The sequence below is a fragment of the Leopardus geoffroyi genome, chromosome B2 (assembly GCF_018350155.1).
Source record: "Leopardus geoffroyi isolate Oge1 chromosome B2, O.geoffroyi_Oge1_pat1.0, whole genome shotgun sequence".
NCBI lineage: Eukaryota > Metazoa > Chordata > Mammalia > Carnivora > Felidae > Leopardus > Leopardus geoffroyi.
In genome coordinates, this window is record NC_059332.1 from 118,264,451 (window position 1) to 118,285,327 (window position 20,877).

Consider the following 20,877-nt stretch of genomic DNA (forward strand, 5'->3'; position numbering starts at 1 on the left):
GAAAGAAAGCACGATTCTTTTAAACATTTTTCTGAATCCGTGTAATCTTCCACTTTGTAAGAGACCTCAGATTTCCTTCCCCCACCCCTCGATAATAGTAATGACTGGGGGAAACATCTAGTGGTAAAGAGTCCAACTTTCCTGAGGCTATAAGAAAAACACTTTATAAGTTCCTGAAAGTAGGCACAAGTCAAGCTTGGTGGCTTTTCTTACTTAGCTTTGGAAAGCCAGTGTCACTGAACTGCCATTCATTCTTTAATCCATGATTTGACTTTAGGCCAGGCCCACGTGAATACCTAATAGATGCCGGGAATCCTCTCCATTACTTTGACTCAAAAGTGCATGTAAAGCCAGTGTGAAATAAGCAGCAAAATCCATGCTCTATGCGGGTTCAGCATCAGGCAGGCTGAAAGGACAGGCTGTGTCTAGCGTGGGAAGCATCAGTGCCACCCTGAGGACGCAGATTCTTCCAGGAGGCACTGGGAGAAGGGGAATGACACAGGGACAGGATGTGACGGCACATGCCAAACTTAGAGACGTGGTCACTTTCAGAACCAGAACTTCAGGTCTTTACCTGGTCATGATCGATGTCCGCATCTCCCGTGATCACGATGCGTTTCTCAATTCTTGTTTCAGATATTCCACCTTTCACAGTCTAAAGTGGGGAGACAGCAATCATTAAAGCATGTTTATACATAATGGGAGGAAAGAGAACGGAGCACACTCAGACCTTCTGATCGTTAAGGCAACGTACACTGAGTGGAGAAGACTTATGTTCTGGAAACACCATTTTTAAGCTCAATAGAGATTCCTATTGTTAAAGTGGTAGCATCTGTAAGTATTCCTCAACTGAAAGCAACTTTAAAACTAATTTATCAAGACTCAGGTGAGATTAAGATAAGACAGATGCCATGAAATCCAAACAGTTCTGTTGGGACATTCCATTACAATTTCCCTGAATTTCTTTACTCCCAAGTGGCCCACTTGTTAAAGGAGGAAAGAGGAAATAATTCTTTGGTTTATGTAGAGTTACAAGGAATCCTAACAATTTAGGTACTTGATTTAGGTTTGAGAATTGCTTGATGTTATAGTTTTGGACTGCTTGATTCTCGTCATACAAATCCATTTGGTAATTCTGTTCACTTGGTTTAGTGCAGTAATAAAAAAAAAAAAAAAGACTTGGATTTGGTTTAAGATACAGAAGGTACAGGAGGATGATATAAAGATATTCACTCGGGGCGCCTGGGTGGTGCAGTCGGTTAAGCGTCCGACTTCAGCCAGGTCACGATCTCACGGTCCGTGAGTTCGAGCCCCGCGTCAGGCTCTGGGCTGATGGCTCAGAGCCTGGAGCCTGTTTCCGGTTCTGTGTCTCCCTCTCTCTCTGCCCCTCCCCCGTTCATGCTCTGTCTCTCTCTGTCCCAAAAAGAAATAAATGTTGGAAAAAAAAAAATTAAAAAAAAAAAAAAAAGATATTCACTCAATGTTGATTTGATTACAGATTCTGCATGTGGCTGTGTCTACTAACAAAGTCTGTGTGAATGGTCATGGGGCAGGGTCCTGTGTGAACTGCCACAGAGTGACTGGCTTGGAACAAGCTGGCACAGCCTGGGACACGATAGAGGCTGAAGAGATCAAGTGGCTGTGACGCTGAACTATGAACAAATACCGCACAGTCCTAAGAAAGCACACACCCAACCTCTGCAACTCTGTTAAGTTATACGCTAAGTCACAAGTCATAGCACTTTAATGTAAGAACCAAGGTAATCAGTAACCTTGATAACTGGATACTTTTTTTTTTTTTTTAAGCTTATTTTGAGGGAGAGAGAGAAAATCCCAAGCAGGCTCCGCACTGTCAGCCCAGAGCCCAACATGGGGCTCAAACTCACAAACCATGAGATCATCACCTGAGTCGGAATCAAGAGTCAGACGTTTAACCGACTGAGCCACCAAGGTGCCCCTGGATACACTTGAAAATGAGCATCAGTACCACCTTGCGTTTATGTGGCGTTTTTTAATTTACAAAGTTTCTGGTTGAAACACAGGGTGAGACCCGCATAAAAGATACATTTAAAACCTTCAGCACTAATGAAACATGAGAGGTAGGAGCAGAGGGAAACATGGGAAAATCACGCTGGAGCTAGAAATTGGAGGACGGCAGCACGCATCACAATCACCTGGAGGGCTCCTACAACCACCGCTAGGGTTTCTGCAGATCTGGAGTGGGGCCACGGGATTCACACAGGAATGACTGCTGCTGCTAGTCCGGAGCCAGACTTTAAGAATCATCGGTCATCTGGTGTTAGAGACTGAGAGAATGATCTGGCAAAATGCTCCCTGGCCACGGTAGGAGCATCTTAAATCAATGAGGGGAAGATTCAATTACTTCAACAACTTGCTGAACATTTTGAATGACGGGTCTTCATTCACTTGCTTCGGTCAGGAGGGTTGATTTGTACTTGTCAACCGTACGCCTCCACTTGGACCACATTCTCTCTCTGCTCCTGTAGCTGTCTCATGTATAGTTATTCAGGACATATTTTTACCTCCTTGTACTTTACAGAACTACATTTGTCAGTGGAGCCCAATTTCTCAGATACTTTAAATCCAAGCATTTTTACTCCACTGGCACTGTCTGCGTATTATTGTGAGTGTGTATGGGAACAAAGAAACAATTCAGAAAAGATCCTGTTTGCAATGTACCACCATGGGCTGCTTTACCTTGGTGATGTGTGTTGTCGTCGTCGTCGACACGGACTCAGATGTGATGGTCTGTGCCGTCAGTAACGTCCCCGAGTCACCACCAGCCCCGCCATCAATCTTTGGACAGTTAGGGGGAAAAATATAAAGTAACACTTAATTTCCATTATGTCGTCAGAGAAGAGCTTCCCCCCTCTCCCATCGAATGTGCATCTTTTGAAATCTTCCAGATCAGCAGGAAATGTTATCTGCCACATTTTGTAGATTTACTGAGCAGGAGGTTGGCTGGCAATCAAAGAGAGTAAACGCAAAGGCTAAACGCACGTGGAGAAGCAAAACCCTGGGAGGGAGAAAAAGGAAGAATCACATAGAAAATGGGGCTGAAAGCTACAAGGGAATCAGGAGAGAATTTGACTGAAGGCCTTTTGCAGAAGACAGAAAAAGAAACTAGAGAACCAGACAGAGAAGTTTCCACAGTGACCAGAAGTGCTGAGTTCATTGTTTTTTAAGCACAGGCAGGTAAAAACAGATAAACGTTTTCTTATTTAAGAAGCAACAGAACCTGACTGGGATAGACTAAACCTACGTGATTTGGCTATTTGCTTATCTCTAGTAGATTGTTCTAAGTGACATTGTTCCTGTAATCGTTTGTTATGAGCATATACAGGGGTATGTATATTTTAACACGTATGCATGCATGTTCTCTATTTATATCATATATAAATCCCATGCATATATCTAAATAGGTTTTAACTTGTTTCCTTTGATACTAAAAATGGTAGAAAGTTCTAGAGTTTACCAGGAAAAATATGAAACAAATGAATAGCCTATGAGTATATGTGATGACCACCATTCTGGTCTCCCTTCCTGACACTGACACAAGGAAATAACCAGAAAGCCCAGAGCCTTTCTAAGTTATGGGAAAATTTCTCTCACACTTGGGTCATGCACCTGTATTTACTAGGCCACTCACTATACTACAGACACACAAGTACATGCTCTCCTACCACACCCATTCATAAGAAACCTGTTTTTGCTTACATGGACCTATGCACATATGTGGATAACAGATCTAAAAATAATTTTGAGGAATATTTAAACATACTCAAATTAAACCTTTTAAAAAATGTTTTGAGAGAGGGCCATAATCTGCCCTCCTCCCCCATGGTACAATCCGACCAAAGGACACCGAATTTCTCAGTTGAGAACGTAGTTGTACAAATTTAGAAACAGTTCCATTCTGATATGATGAACACTTTCCCCTTTTTTGTTACCATTATGGTTAGACATCTTAATGCTTATTTCAAGTCTTTTACAGAATCAATTTCTAAGTCGCTACCTAAAATTAAAAACACAAGTCTGGTAATTATTTGGACACAGAGCATCATATTTACAGATCAACAACATGTCTTCAGAAAATAACCCCATGTGAAGGAGAAGCTCAGATGTGTATGTGGACTTGGCAAGCAGGAATGGGATGACTGGATCCATCTTCATGGAGTGGGGGGGGGGGGGGGGAACCTAACTTCTACCAATCCACAAATTATATCAGATCCAATAAACTTTGTTAAGACTCCCAAAATGACTTATAATAATATGAACAAGACAGGCACTGCCTGTCCTAAAATAATCATGTGGATGCTTCCCCCTGTAATTACTGGATCACCAACGTGACTACAGCTCTCGGTCTCAATCTAAGAAGCAATATAGCAAGTTAGGTAGTTGAAGCGCAGTTACGAGCTGGGGATACAGAAAGCTACATTGAAGTCAGAAACACGTAAACTGGAAGACAAATGAAAACGGAAACAAAGGAAAAAAGAAGTCAAAGAGTCCAAATCTAGAGTTTTTGTACCTGTGGAGACTCATATGTGATGGTTTTGGTCTCAGTTTGGACAATAGGGACTTCCTTGGTGGAGATTTCTGTCCTTTGTGAGGCATCAGAAATTGTTACCATCTCTGTTTTTACCACTGGTGGCTGAGGTGGAAAGGAAGGGAAAAGTAAATTCTAGAGGTAATGAAGTAAAAGTGTTTAATGGAGCCTTCAAAAATAATTGGAAAAAAATATCCAAACACGCACTCATGCACAAGAGTATAGGTAAACAAAAGATACAAAAGAAAGACACTTTCCTTCAAACATCGTAGTAGATGCATGCGTGTGTGTGTGTGTGTGTGTGTGTGTATCCTTCATATATATGAAGAATAAGCTAACATAATGGCTCCCTAAATTATGGTACACTTCAAGTTACCATGGTCCCAATTACATGTCAAATGTGGCATGGAATATATACTTTAGCTCTGGGGCAAGTTCCCATAAAATGGAAAAGAAAGCAAAATGGAATGAACTATGTGAAGTGACCGGTCTCAATTTTTACTGCGTTTTAAAGAACCACATGGTTTATGTGAAGGCTGTCTTTAATGGCCACATCAGCTAGGGAGATGAAGAGTTGCCCCTTCCCCCCAAAAGGACTCTTCTATCCTACTGACAAAGATATTCCACTTTCGGAAAGAATATCTTCAGGTATGATTTTTTTTAATCACAGTTGTCTAAAACTCGCGGTGCTTCTTCTGTGTTACATAAGTTAAGACATTATATCTGGAGTTACTCCGCCAACATGGCATTAAGGCTCTGAACAATTAAAACATTAAAGAACAGGGTCACGGCCTGTTAGCATTGTAGTCTGCAGAGCACGTATGTTTAATACAACACCAGACCATACTACTACCAAAATACTACAGTTCTTTTTCTGAGAGAAAATTCCCAGATGTAATTATTTAAAGAGGAACAACCGTCTATTAAACGCAGAAAATAATAAGAGTGTTTGAAGGCTCTTGAAATGTCTTCTCTGAAGTGAAACAGGAGGTTGACAAGTAACGTAGTAAAAATCCAATTAATTATTTCAAGACAAAGTCACTTCACTATTTTCCAGCCCATCAGAGAAAGCAAATATGGATAATGCCTACATCGTGGGCATTTAATTTTAGAATCGAGAAAGTCTCATGGACGCAAACCTTCCCTCAGTGTAACTTCGACTCTCAATTCAGAGACACTGTACCTCATGACCAAGACTTAATCTACCAGGAGTGTGGAAAGTTCTCTTTCTTGAAGAGAAAATGTTAAAGACTCCTATCCAATGTAGATAGTCGACAAAACAGATGATCAACCTGCAAATCATCCAGAATGGAGGACAGGACAGAATGAGGAGAGGATCCTCCTCTCGAACAGTTTAGCCTCTGGCTGCCCACAAGGAAAGAAAATGCTCTTCACCGATCCACACAATCCCAGGAATCTAAAACCAGCAATCACAGCGGTATTCGAGAAATGTTTTTTCATCACTGCCGGATGCTGAACTAAGAGCACCATGGTAATCAGAACCAGCTGCCATCGCTAAAAATCTAAAGTTGAAGGGAGAACGAGCCAGAAGGTCAAACCCAATCATGACAACAGCCGTGCACACACTCACACCGACCGTTTGTCAACGATACGTATACAATTTTCTCATTAAACCAACAAAAAAGGCATTTAGCACAAGGAAGCAGTGCAACTAAAGACAAACAGTTGAAAACATCCAAAACATGCAAAGAAAAATTTAAATGTGGAACGAGAAGGGGGTTGGGTGGGGGGGAATGGTGTGGCTGTTGGAGGCAAGTTTTACTCTGTCAGGTGCGTCCAGGTGCAGTAAAGAAGCCAGAAACCACGAACCGAGCTGGCAGAGAATCAACAAAGCAGTGCTTTCCCCCGTCCTCCCAGGAGAGACAAAGCCCGGAATCTCGCTGAAAACAGCCGGAGGAGTACTGGGAGGGCAGGAGAAGGAGGAAGGCAGGTGGTCTCCACCTGAGAAACAGCTCTAGAGTTTAGCTCCCCGCTCGGGGTCTCCCATTTACCTCGGAACAACAAATAATTTGTGGCAACACATCAATGTCAACATGAGACACCTCTCCGTTAACTTTATGCTGCTCGTCCTCTGTTTCTTCGCTCATGTCTTGCTTAATAGCGCCTTCGTTTACACTCTTCTCTGCAGATAGCTTTGGGGCCACTACCTTCTCCTGGATCACTGTTTCTACTGCGCTTACACTGGCACCTGCTTGTCTGCCTGGGCTGGCTTCTGGCACTGCTTCCTCCCTCTCTACTACCTTGGCTGCTCGGCCGGCTTCTTCCTCCACCTCTTCGTCATACTCCTCCTGCTCTTCCCTTATGGTGCCCTGGGTCACACGGTGGTGGGGCCGGTACTCGCCCACGTCTTCCTCTTCCTCGCTCTCGCTGCCGCTGCTGCTCTCAGAAGACAGGGAGGTGGAGTCTTTCTGCGTCAGAGGCTCCACCTTACGGGTCTCCCCAGGACCACTCCCAGGTGATAGCTCTTTACCGTTCATTTCTTCTGTGATTACTCTTTCGTCTTTCCCAACCTCTGCCTGCTGCTTCTCCTCCACTACATTCAGAGTCTCATGTGAACTCTGTACGGGGAAAAAAAAAACGGATGAGGGGAAACAAAAATATATGAATAAATAAGCACGACGGAAACCAAAGTTAGCTGATGGTAGGTTCATGGCATGGAGAGAAACAAAAGATGATTATGATGGCTGACTGAAAGGGAAGCGGGGAGAACGTGAGGGGAGTCGGAAACATCGGGCAATGGTGTTAACATGGAAAAGGGGAGAACCTTAGCAGCATCACTGGCTCCAGTGCAAGGCCCTTCTGACTCGGGAGCGCGTTTCTGCGGAACAAAAAGCAACCGAGGACACAAATCAATAAAGTTTTACACCGCAACACCCACCAAAACAAACATCTGACACCGCGAGGACAGAACAGCGAGAATCGACAGCTACAAAAACCTTTGCTCAAGGTCACGTGAAGGACAATCCACACAAATGCAAAAAGCTTACGAAAGGAAACGAAAGCACAAAATTGCCAGCATCCTCCCAAAGAAATAAAATGCTTTTTATTATGGTTATACCTGTAAGCTCTACTTATTTAGTTGAAAAGGTAGAGAGGAAAACGGAATTGTACCAAAGCCCACTGATTATTTTAAAGTGGAAATTGTGAAACTTCTAAAACCTGTTCAATAAACAGTTTTGACTTTAATCTGACTATAAAGCCTGGCCTGAAACCCTGATTCCTAAATGAATATAGCACTAATGAGACGGCACCTTTATTTTTTGCTGGCTCCTTTAAAAAACAGCTATAATGGGCAAAATTATAGTGGGTCTCACATAGCTATTAACATAAAAATGCTGTCGTTTCAGAAATGGTTATTAACCTCCCCAACTACATTATAGATTAGCAAAAGGGATATTTTAACATTAGGGTGGATGTCAATGATGGCTCCAAGTGTTTTCTTAGAATTCAACTCCTCCAACTAGCATCTTTGGAAACCAAAATGAACCAAGTTTATTATCGGAGATATGTATTCCTGTCCCCTGCAGACATCTACTTCTTGGGAGTAAATTTACTCTAATTAAGTAGTACAGTACCTAAATGTTTAATAAGTGCCTGTTGACCAAATACATTAGTGATATAAAGGTCTATAATCACCAGTGTAGAAACTCTTACAAAGGAGTTTTCAAAGCTTACAATTTTCCTTAAACTTATTTTAAAACGGGGGTGGGGGGGCGGGGTGACGGCTACTCTGCATGGGCAAAAATGAAGCCTGGCTAGGCTTTTTAACATTCAGGTGACCTGATAGCCTGTGATCTAACTTAAAAGTAATTCTGCTAGAGACAACAGCCCTGCTTATTTAGATGGTATCTCCACGCTGAATGGAGCAGGGCAGTGCGCCTCTGAACCATCGGGGCAGATGTGAACCCCGTTCCGAAGCTACCAAGGTACTACTTGGGTTGGAGCCGTTTCCTAGAACAGACAGCAGCATCCCACATTTATCTGCACCAGGGATGTGGACAACAACCATGAGCAAAAGGCCCTAAAAAGGCACACTTCTGACAGCACCTATCAGGATATACTCACTCTCTCTGATCCGTGCTGTTATCCTTAGATGCATAGTAAGGACATGTTTTCACTGCCCCAAATTAGTGCCATGTAAAAATTATGTTACTGACAGATAAAAAAAGATATCCTCCCAGCTTTATGGAAAACCCAGAGGTTTCAGATATTAAACTGGAACTCTCTGAAACTCTTTTGATAAATAACATTTAACTGTAACTATAAACTTCTTTATCAGTAAAGATATCCAGTGATCAGAACATTTCTAAAGCAGACATTCCATTATTGTGATGCCAGGTCAGTAAATTATTTATTATTTAACCCCAGACAGCCAGATGAGTTCTGCCCAAGTTCAGGGAATCTCTTAGGGTCATTCCAAAAAATGAAAATAATTACTTCACTGAGAATGGCAAACGTTTCATATTTGTGGACGTAAGCAGAATGGTAAAAAATAATCAGCCATCAGAAGATGCCTGAAAGACATTTAGGCTTTAAAAACTTTTCTGTAGAACATACTTAGCTTCTACTAGATTGAGGGTTTCCTTTCACAAAACAACTCAGACTCTGTTCCTTAGTGGTTTTAAAGGATTCTCTGAATTTAGGCAGATTTTGGGGGTGGGCAGGGGACCAAAAGCCGCAGGAGAAACATCCAATCTGTACAGTTTTCCCACATGTCCAAATTCAATCATTATTTCTTGAATGTTTCTCCCAGGAAGAGTTAATTTTACCAATGAAAGCACCGGAGAGAGGGGTTCCTAAATATTCAAAAAATAAAAATCACTTTTCATATGTGGCTTTCGAAAACAGGGGAAACAAAGTAAAATGCACCTCTGGCAACCGTGAGAAGGGCGAGGAGGAAAGCTTTTCAGAAGGCGCATTAGAGCTCACAACAGTGCCCTCTGCTGTCCAAGTGGTGGCTGAGGTGAAGGTGGCTTTCATGCTACCAGAAAAGCCCTTTTCACTAAACAAAATTGACATTATCTCCTCTTCTAGGCTCTAGAGAGGTCAGAAAAGGAAGAGCAAAGAATTAACAATAAGTCAGAACAGACAGCAGTGACCTATTGGAAGAAAGGAAAGGTTACACAAGAAAGAATCACAGAACAGCACAAACTGAAAGAAAGGCGAGGGTTCTGCGAGATTCGAGCAGGCATATGTTGGCGTTTTGCCTAAATGCCAGCTTTCCACTCTGAGATTCTGATAGCTCTAACCTACGGGAACCAGCTCAAATGCCTTGGTTTATCACTGAAGCTTTATTTACAATCTGAGCACAACCGATCTACCCACACACCGAACACTTTCACGTATTCCTGAAGTAGCTACTCGGCGTCAGCCTCTTTCTGCACAGAAGGGTCTCCTCAGTGGCCCCTACTCTGGCAACACGAATTCCTGTGTAAGAGCTTGAATGACCCCCACCCTCCTGCCTCCCTGGGCACACTGGGCCCTGCTAATTTTGTCATCTCTCTGAGGTCCACCTGACATTGCGTCTTGTGCACGGCCTTCCCTGCCCACGCTAGCTCCCCCAGGGTGACGTACCATATGAACGGTCTGTACAACGTGTGCTCTGACAGCAACCCACGGAAATCCCTAGACACGCTAAATATGCCATGGAATGAAGAAACAGTGCTTTGCTTTGTTCAGCAAGAACCAGGTAAAGAAAAAAATTCTCAACAGGAAGACAGACTCAGAGGCGGAAATTCAAGGGAGTGACGTGAAAATCACCTGTCCCTGAAAAACCACAAAGGCACATTTAATGTTCACACTGTGGTCCTTAAACAGGAGTCCCTAACCTGTGTGAGGGCACAACAGGAAAGCCTGGGACTGTCCCGGGTACCTGTAATGCCAACAGTAAAGAGTCACCATAAAGCGAACATCAAAATTGTGTAAGAATGCTTCCTCAAAAACCTGAGTGCTCCGAGAGCTTAAAGATGAATGAATGAATGAATGGCATTTCTGAGATGCCCCTTGAAACAGTACACTAAGAAGGGTGAGGAGTAGGGACACTGACATGAGGTGGGTGTGGTGCAGAAGCACTTGCAATATTCAGGAGAGAAAAAACATCTTCTAGGTTAATTCAGCTTAATTACAATCTCTGTAATTACACCATCCCTCCGGGTCGGGTGGGTAGAGAGTGTCCTTCCCAGTAAGAGAGCACTGGGGAGTTCAAATAAGTGCCATGCATTTAATTATTCAATAAAATATCTTCATAAGTACCTTAAAACTACAGTCTATGGAATCTCTACTGGACTCATGAGAATTTTTCATACAAGCATATAATTCTTACAGAAGAGGATATGTAATCGTTATTTACTAAATGCAAATGTATTACATTAAGTGATTTGGTTTCCAGCTTTCTCCCAAAATCATATTCAAATTGAAGTCATTTTGAAAGCTTGCTGTATTTATTTTTAGACAAGAACTGTTTTTATTTTCATCTCTAAAATCCATATTCTAGAAATTTAGAAAATTTGGTCAAATTAAGGCTCTTCTGCATAACTTTTTATTTCACACTCGTTAAGGATTACAATTTAAAGACAATCAAGAAACCCTACAAAATCAGTAGCAAAATGAAGATGTGGCAAAGACAAATTGAAAAGATATTCTGTTAAAAGTCCAAACACTCCAGTACACTTAACTGCTCACACACTTTCAACTAATGGTAGTGAAATGTTATTGGTGGGGGATGGGGGTTACAATGTAAGTGGCCAATAAATGTTGGGTGAATGGATGACTGCAGTTACAACCATCCACATACATGTCAAATAAGAATATATTTTCCTGCACGTGCTAGAGAGGAAAAAAGAAAAAAAAAACACCCTTCAAGTATAAATAAACCATTTGGGAGTGGAAGAGGGTCAATTCCAGACTGAAATTTCACGTAAGATCATTTTAATGTAAGTTCTACAACAATTAGTGAATGATTTCTATTGCACATGGTTTCTATTGTACAATACTAATAAAACCATGACAGCCAGGAAAACAGTAATTTTAAACATCTTCACCCAAATCCCAATGTTTCCTACTGCCAAAAGTACAAAGGACATCATTTTAAGTTGATCAGATGGTGCCATTCTGACTCGCTTCTGGAGGATAAATTTTCAAAACTATGTAATATTTCAAAGCATATGATATTAAAGTCATTTTTACATGAAGAGTCTGACAGGCTTTGGATTTCAGGTTAACCTTTCAAGTATATAAATATGCCACTTGGTTTAGCTTTATGACATTATCTTTCTCATTTGCAGTGCTCTGGAAATATTTCATCTCAGCTACACCTCCAATGCCTTTAGGGAAAGACTTCATTTTCCATTTATTTTGCCTCCTCCCACTGTATGTCCTGATGAATGCTACGGTCTACTGATTAACAAAATCAGACTTTGTGGAACAGGAACACATTTTCCTTTTCGCTGATTTCTGCTCTCACTCACACCCACCTATGACCCCATTCCTCATCCAGCACCAGAGAGATCTCTGTCCTGCAAGTGGGACTAGGTTATTGCCCAGCCCAAAGCTCTCCAGTGACTTCCCATCACTCCTACTCGAATTCCAAATTGGCAGCGTGGTCCTTAAGATCCAGAGTGACCTTCTGACCTCTGGCTTTTCCTAAGCCCTTGGCCTTTGGCCTTTCAGTTCCTTAAACTAGTTCCTGTCTGGGGGCTATTGCGTTTGTTCTTCTTTACACATGAAAAGAATCTTCACACGTCTGTCCCCTTGTCTGTCCCCTTCTCATCGTTAAGGTCTCAACTCAAATGCCATCTCTTCCTGAGCACAAGAGCAAAGCAGCCTTCCCGATCACCTTCTAACACGACAGTGTATTTCATCTTCTTAACACTCATTTCTTAGTACCCTAGAGTTTCTAATTCCTAATTAACAGATCTCCTATCTCCCCCACTGGACTCTAAGCACTACATTCCCAGCAAGGAGCAAGCTGGCCAGCCAGCTAAGCGAAATTAGTAGAAACAGAAGATTAAGAATGTAAAAGCAATGGAAAGCTAACTTCCTTAAGTAGTATCAGATATTTCATATATGTAGGGAGCGCAGAGATCAGAGGGGCTGCACCAAAGACACCAAATCTTTTCTCCCGTTAAGAAGCTTAAAAATGAAAATCCACAAGGCTTCCAGGTGTCGTTAGTAAAACAGTAACCTACCTCACACGTAATGTGTTAGTTTAACACCACCACAGCGTGCACAAGTGTTGTACTAACGGTGCATTTTCATACGAGATCATGGTTTCCCAACTGTCAGCCACATACATCAAAATCAGGGGTCATCTACCACCCAAACTGGTTGATAGGTCTGCCTTTTAAGTTGTGGAATGTCCAAATAAAGTACTCCTGCAGGGCGCTGTTTCTCACTAGTGATCCCCTCTTTCTACACACAGAAATGAAATTTTTTGAATGCTTGAAAATTTTTTTTCAAAAACATTTTCAGTTGATACATAAGAAAAAAGGAGTATCCCACGGCCGTGGACAGAAGTACGAGGAAAAGGGGAAAAAGCAAGCGGAGATCCAAGGATGCAAGGTGAACACCTTGTCTGCCTCCTGGACTTTTTCTTCAACTGTCCGTGTTGCCGCTCTCTGATGCTTCTCCTTCATGGATAAAATATCCTTGAAAAGATGGTCTCCTTTGCTCTATTGTTTTAAACAATAGACATAATCAACAGATAAGACAAGTACATTACATCTATAGCAACACAGACATAAAACAACCGTATGGCTCAGCAGGACAAACCAGATGAAGCGGCACATAAAGGGGGACAAAACCTTAGCATGTCATCAGACACGATTTCTCCAGAAAACACAACACTCTAGAGCTGACTGCTGACACATGGGCACTAATAGCTGCAGGAAATCTGAAAATAACAATTTAAGTTGTTGTATATACAACTTGATGAGCCTCTGGTGTTTTCAATCTTAATGTTGCCCTAAGTTTTTTTTTTTTTTTTTTTTTTTTTTTTTCCCCAGTTCAGCAATGGTTTCTGCTTCTGCTCTTGTAGAACTAGTTTCCTGTCATGGTCACAAACTTGGAAATTTAAAGCAACTAACAGCTTTGCCTTCTTAAGAAAAAGTGAATAAAAATAGCATGAGACTAACGCAAATGCATACACATTGGGTAAAATTCAAGCCAGACTAGGTAGATGATGAATTAAGGAGAAGAGAGGGCTGTAAGGAAAGGGGGAAAGATGAAATTGTCAGCTAACACCTTTATACGACTTTTTAAAATAGCATATTTAAAATAGTATAATCAGTATTTCCTCAAACATGATAAATGAGTCCATGAAAGTTTTTCGTTGGTAACAGATTTTGGAGCATTAGAAAATAAGAGATGTAGATAAAAACGAATGGAGAAATAAACTGAGACTATATTGTAAAGGCAATACTTATATTGGTGGTGGGGAGACATAAACCATGGAAAGAAAAAGAATGAGTGTGGAGAGACGTTACGGTTGAAAATCCTTTTAAAATACTAGTCTACATTTCATTACTAAGAAGCTTCAGTACTAAATCGTATTAACATTTTGCAAACTTTCAACAGAGGTCATCAGCTTTCAGAGCTAAGTTTAACACTTTACCCTCACAGTAAATACCTTGTAACATTCTAAATATGATCTGTATTCCTGCACCCCTTTAATGATTAATTATTGTTTAGTAAACTCTTATTTCAGTCGTTCATAACAAAAAACCTTAATGCAACATAGTAATGCCAGTTTCTAAGTCACCAATATGACATGTCATTACTACTAATTTACTTGAGTAAAAATAGTGAAAGTACTTTGCAACTTTCAAAAAAATTTTAAAAATCATACAATGTACTAAGAACGAAGTCAATAAGTATTACATTGTTAATATTTAGTATTTAAAAAGTTGTTAGCAATTACATTAAAAAAAAAAGAACATTTTCTAACTTCTGAGAATCAACATAGTATATTAGCAACCTGAGTTCTACTGAAGAGCTGGAATGAGACATATAGCCAACAAAGAGCTAGTGACATACCCCTTGTGTCTGTAGGGACAGAGGTGTGATACGTCGTTTTTCCCATTCATTAGGGCGCGGCTCAGGTGTGGATTCCATAAAATTGCGCTTGAGTTCACTAATGCTAGCCTGATGTCTCAGTATGTCCTCCTGGGCCTTATCGAGGTCCTAGCAATATGTAACGTAATAAAGGGCAGAAATCCAAAAGCAAAAAAAAGAAGAAAAAGAAAAAGAAAAACCCAGCAGGACAAAAATAAAAAAACCAAAAAATAAGACAGAGCAAACTTATGATTAAAAAAACATAGTAAAGCAAGAAAAATGCCAAGTCTCAAAAGCCATATTATCACCTATGAATATAAGGAGTTCATCAAAATTGGAAAATAAAGCCAATGTGTAATTTTTTTATGGTTCACATTTTAAAAGGTTCTAATTTCTTCTCTGTTTAGAATTTTTAAAGAAATAATTACTAACATTATCAGAAGGACGTCATAGAACTACTGGTACTCACAATGGCTAATGACTTTCTTCCTAAAAATTGGACTTAAAACGCAGCCTATGACTTTGTTCCTGCAAATTTACCTGTCTCATGAAGGCTATCACTACAGCTGCATTCTGTGAACATAGTAAATCAAGTAAAAAATAGAGAAAGGTACTCAGATACCTGGCTTGATGGGAAAGCCAGACCAAGATCATCAAAAAAAAAAAAAAAAAAAAAAAAAAAAGAGAGAGAGAGAGACAGAGAGAGAGAGAAAGAGAAAACCAAGGGTTGACTTTTTCCAGGAAATTCTAGCAATGGCTTTTAACAGTTAAGGAATAAAAATAATGGCTTCCAAAGGCTGCTTCTGTTCAGCCTCTCTATAAGAGTGAGCCTCCCATACGGTTTCATGTGCTTGCCAAGCACAATTGTGAGGCCCAGTCACCCCACATACCAAATGGTCCTTATTCAGAAAGAGTTACAAGAAAAACTGCCAGGTCAATTTGCACTGGAGCAGGCCCTGACAAATGGTATTGGTGGGAAGTTTTAGGTTGGCCCCGATAAACTGTATTTGTGGGAACAAAAGGTAACTAGCGTCCAGGAAACAGTGTTAAGTGAATTTTAAATGTTTTCTTACATTTCAAAATCACAGGGCCGCCCATGGATTATAGCTTTCATCGCACTCCCAGAGGAACAGGTCATGCATCTGATAACATTAGATAGTCCACATTCATGCACAAGCATCACAGCTCATCTACGAGCTTCTGTAGCCATTTGCAAAAACTCACGATCATCTAAAACTCTTTGCATGGCATGGGAAAATGACTGTGGCTTGAGATCAGGCACATTTCTTGCATTTGTTCAAAGCAATGTTACATATTACAGTTCAGAGCATTTTAGTAAGTTAGGCAAAACACATTTCCAATAGTTATCAAAGCTGCCAAAAGCAACCAGATTAGTCAGATTACTGAGAATTGCAGTTCTCCAAATGAATACGTCGCCATTTTACTATCATAAAATAAGGGAGAAAACAGAAACACGTTCTCGTGTGACACGGGGAATATATTTTACATACCTAATTGGTTGCCTGGGTTTTCTTTTTTTGCCCCCCCCCCTTTCTTTCCCACTCTCTTTTTAATCAAAACAATCCATTAACATATTTTTCAAATGTAATACTTTAAGTGGATCACATTCCTAATTGCATGGATTTTAGCAACTCCCCCACTCCCCCAAATTGTGAATACAGATTTAAAGCCATTTAATGCCAGATCAACACATATCTGTTCTGGTGAATATATATTAAGGATGGGGTGTTACTTGGGATTCTATACCCCGGAGATAACCCATTAGGGAGAGAACAGATTTACCTGCAGAACTTCAGTAAGAGTAATAGATAAAAAATTTTACTCATTCGATTACACAGAACTTTTTTTTCCCAGTTGTCACTTTGAGAACTTCTCGTAGATATACTCGTACCTAAGCCACTTTAAAGGAACAAAATCGGACTGGTAACATGCACTCCCGAGTTGAAGTGTCCCCCATGCATTCCATGCACCGTGCTTAAAGAAAGTTGCCAGCCAGCCTGTGCGTGACCTCCCGTCCACAGCAGCCTGGCAGCCATTAGGACAGAGTTGTTTTCTTAAATTATACAAACCTCCAACATTAAATTGCTATGTCTGACATAAATATTATCCCCTTCTACTCTCAAGGAATTCTTCTGTGAAATTAAATCACACACAGGGGGAAAAGGCAAATAAACGTAAGTGTATCAGTTGACAAGCACCAAAAATGACCCAGAGTTGGCTAGTCCAAGACATTAACATAAAAGTGGAATAAAAAATCTTAAGAACCTAAAGTCACAACAAGCAAAACTCACAGATCATCCCCGAAGTGCATTACACCTCCCCCCCCACACACACACACACACCATAATAATGGCGCACAGCAGCCACTAGGTATTTAATTCGGGGGGAATAAATATCCACCTCCTCCAGCTGTGTCTTCTCTTCTTTCCTCTTCACCTGAAAGTCATACAGCAAATGGCCAGAAAGAAGGGGGTGGGGGTAGTCATAGCAACTCTACATTGGTGCACAGAAGCTGTATTGGAACTGAAATGGTGAACCGATTACCAACCTTTACTGTTTGGCCCTCAGAAGATGCAGAACATTAAGCCACTTTGGTCTTTCTTCACCTACATTGTTGCACAAATGGTGGAACTAGGCCTTTTTGCAAAGATGGAATGGAAAATGGAAGCTTCACTCTTTCTCAGTCCCTAGATTATGTGCTCCTTTTGAATGTTTTTACTCAGAAATGAAAATATGAGAGTGTAAAAATGGCATAATTCCATCTGTCCTCATTGGAAAGGTCTAGAGCAATGAGTGATGAGGGCAAAGTATAATGATGTAAAAATTTCGTTTTCACTTTATATCTGGGACAAATATTCACCCTGTTATTGAGTTCTTTAACATAGATTTCTTTCCTTGGGAAGAAAACTGGCTTATTTTGCTACTTGCATGTTAAAATTGTACTTAAAAATACTCCTATTTTATAGCCACTTTTCTTTCATAAAATTCTTTAAATAAGAATACTTTTGAATGTTGGACACTTCTCAGTCTCTAGTGACCCAAGAGAAGGGAAAAAAAACCAAAAACCTGTAAATCTAAACTAACTCATGGAGACAAAAAGTACAGCATATGGAATCTAACTCATGGAGATAAAGCATAGCATAGGGAATATCATCGATAATACTCAAGTAATGTCATATGGTGACAGTAACATACAGAACTGTCAAATCATTGTTATACACCTGAAACTAATGGAACACTGTATGTCAATACATAAATTAATGTATTAAATAAATAAAATTTTAAAAATTTAAATAAATAAATAAAAACAGAAATGACTACCGACTTCAAGGAAAGGCATAGCAAGAAACAAAAATAATGATTCGGAGACCGAAAGACAGCAGTTTAACCCTTACATGTTAATTACAGCAGGATCATATATATTCCTTCTCTTCCTAACTGGAATGATAGTGTCAAATCTGAGAGTTCAAAATGCTGTTGTTTTTTTTTTTTTTTTCTTTTCTTCAAACCATTCAAGTATGTTTGAGGTAAGCAGGGAGTCCAGAGGATCTTTTTATCTGAAGGGAAATAGAAGACAGAGCTACCCAACAACCTATTAAGGATCATCTTCCAATCCCTTCCTCAATATTTAATTCTCTACAATGCCAACCTGTGGCATTCTTCAGGTAACCTTTAAGAATAGTGGTTTCTCCCACTATGCCTAATCATAGCATTACCTTTACAGTCTTCTTCAAGTGTGCTCTAAATTTTTGTGGTCTACTCTGTGGACAGTACCCACAGGACATGAGACATTAAGTCTTCAGACCACATTTAGCAAAACAAAAACATACTGCACACGTTAGTACTAACCTAGTAGTGCAGTGGTAGCCCTATTAAGGGATAAAAATCCTCAAACCAGACACCTAATTTTAAATAAAAGGACGCTAAGAAGCCCAACCTTAAGGCTAATCGTCTAAATTTTCAAAGAGCTGTGTTTCATTCTTCATACGTATTTCTTCAAAAGAAACTAGTATCTTCCTTACAAATACTTGACAGTTGACCCTTTCATAGAACTACATGATTTAGTGTTAAAACAATGACCACCACAACAAAAACTAACCGAAATTCATCTGGTTCCCAAACAGTACAATAATAGGGAGACAGGGAATTTCTGAGATTAGGCCTATAAATGTCAGGAGTAAAAGCTTACAGATACATCCTCATAAATGCAAGAAGAACGAGCTTGGCTTTCTAAAGAGAAATAACAATGCTAAGGAGTTATACTAAAACACATCAGTGACAGTTATGTCCACTGTGTCCTAAGTTCTACATCAAAACAGCTTCCACCCTAAAGGAACAGCACTGATATCTGCAAAACAAACAGACCCCATTATGGATTGTTAAGGGGAACACAGGTTTCCTTCTTTTTTACATTTAAAAATTTTTTTACAAAGACCGAGCATGGTCTAGATATTTACAAAATCATCCTATCATAACTTTGCTCTCACCTTAGAACGTGTGGACCTGGTCTATGGAAATTAGTGGAGGGCACGTGCTTATTTACATGTATTTCTCATGCACTAAAACACTGTATGTGAAAATGTGTGGCTCATACTACTTTGAGGGTAATCGGTGGTGAAATTTATGCACATGTTTACACTCTACATTATGAAGACATAAAATGAGGTGTAGTTTTGTTGGCCCCACAAACTCAAGCTTATGTAGGAGTGCCAGCAACTGCTTCCTCTTCCTCTGTTTTGTCATTCACGTCACAGTCATAAGAAACATTAAAGGAAGTGGCTTTAGCCTCCAGATAGCAGAGGGACAGAGCCAGAGGAAGGGAAAAGGTGAGAGAAAAAGGCACTGACTGAGAAGCAGAGAGAAGTAGTCCAAAGATAAGGATGAGGGAAGGAAGGAATGAAGGGGAGGTAATAGGAATGTAGTGCTGGACATCAGTGGGGAGGAAGGAGACCCAGACTTTGGGGAGGCTGGGGAAAGCAAGATAACCGTCTTCATCGAGAAGGGAGGGGAAGCTAGGCGGAAAGCACTTGCAGAACCTGAAGGAAAAGTACCCAAATTCAGAATCTCTGTGGTCAGCCTCTTTTAGAGGCTTCTCACGGGTGGGAGGACAGTCAGGCTGAGGGGGGGCTGCAACAGGAGCCAAGACAGAATCGAGGGTGGGCACTTCACAGTCCCCCTGCTCTGACAGTTCACCTGTGGAAGGGAGCTCTAAGCTGTCGAGTGTGACCTCGTCGGCCTCCCCAAAGGGGTCTTCCTCCGAAATGTCTGAAAGCAAGTCCATTTCGGGGACTGGCAACAGGTTTGGGGAAAGAGATGAAACACAGCAAATGAGTGGTGAAGGTGGGCATATGGAAACAGGCTATTGTCAGGAGCAAACCCATGATGGAATGAGAAATGAACACAATGGATACGTTCAAAGGAGAAACAGAGGCAAGAGAGAAAAAGAAGAAATGGGTAGTTAGTGAAAACTTGTACTCTGAATTAGGGATTGTTATCAACACAGCACAGCTAGAACATGAATTACATGATCCACTTTTAAGAGAAAAACCGGACTACTTTTATCACATAAAATTTATAGGTATAGACTGATTTCATTATTATTCTCTGACTGGTTGCAAAGAGATCCAATGAAACTCAAGTAACATTCTTACTTTTAAATCTGGTTGCATTTAAATCAGTGCTTCAAACCACTGGCAAAAAGACCAGCGCACCTCGTCATTTGTTGAACATAAGAAGAATTTCCTTTGGAATTTAAAATAACTTTTTAAAAATAACTACGTGCATCAAATTAAGTAGGCAAAAGGGTACGGAGACTCTGAATCCCTGAGCTCTTTGGTTTCAGATGGAAGCAGTCACTCTCCTGGGTGCCTCATTAGCATAATCCTAAAAGATTCCGACAACTTTACATTGGTTGAAATTGTATATTTTGTTGGTCAGAATTTGTTATTTTTAACTGAATGACTTTCAACCAAATAATTTTTTTGGTATGACAGTCACAAGTACTTTAACACAGGTATTCGGGGGACGTGATGGCACAGTGCTCCTTGGGGGCATTAGGGCTCACATGGTCCCCGAACCCTGCTCTATGTAGACAGGTGGTCAGCGCAGGAATTCCTGAGCCACTGGCAGCTACTAGTAGTTCTTTATACATTTATGTTGCAGGTCGTTAACATTTTCAAAAGTTAAAATTTAGAAAGCATTATAAAATCGATAGCAGA

At 40.5% G+C, this 20,877-nt stretch overlaps 1 protein-coding gene across 50 annotated transcripts in view; it reads right to left on the bottom strand.

Moving 5' to 3' along the window:
• EPB41L2 (erythrocyte membrane protein band 4.1 like 2) overlaps nt 1–20,877 on the bottom strand; it is a 220,208-nt gene that overhangs the window by 21,255 nt on the left and 178,076 nt on the right. For 5 of the 50 annotated variants that reach the window (XM_045499578.1, XM_045499579.1, XM_045499582.1 and 2 more), the window contains 6 exons: nt 16,729–16,791; nt 14,621–14,767; nt 6,580–7,146; nt 4,550–4,672; nt 2,719–2,817; nt 575–655 (listed from right to left, as the gene is read on the bottom strand). In XM_045499578.1, the coding sequence (XP_045355534.1) occupies nt 575–655; nt 2,719–2,817; nt 4,550–4,672; nt 6,580–7,146; nt 14,621–14,767; nt 16,729–16,791 (1,080 nt within the window). Of the gene's footprint in view, nt 1–574; nt 656–2,718; nt 2,818–4,549; nt 4,673–6,579; nt 7,147–7,352; nt 7,407–9,457; nt 9,626–13,155; nt 13,258–14,620; nt 14,768–16,728; nt 16,792–18,081; nt 20,019–20,877 lie in introns of those variants that run through there. The other 45 variants (XM_045499593.1, XM_045499594.1, XM_045499597.1 and 42 more) reach the window with 21 other exon arrangements.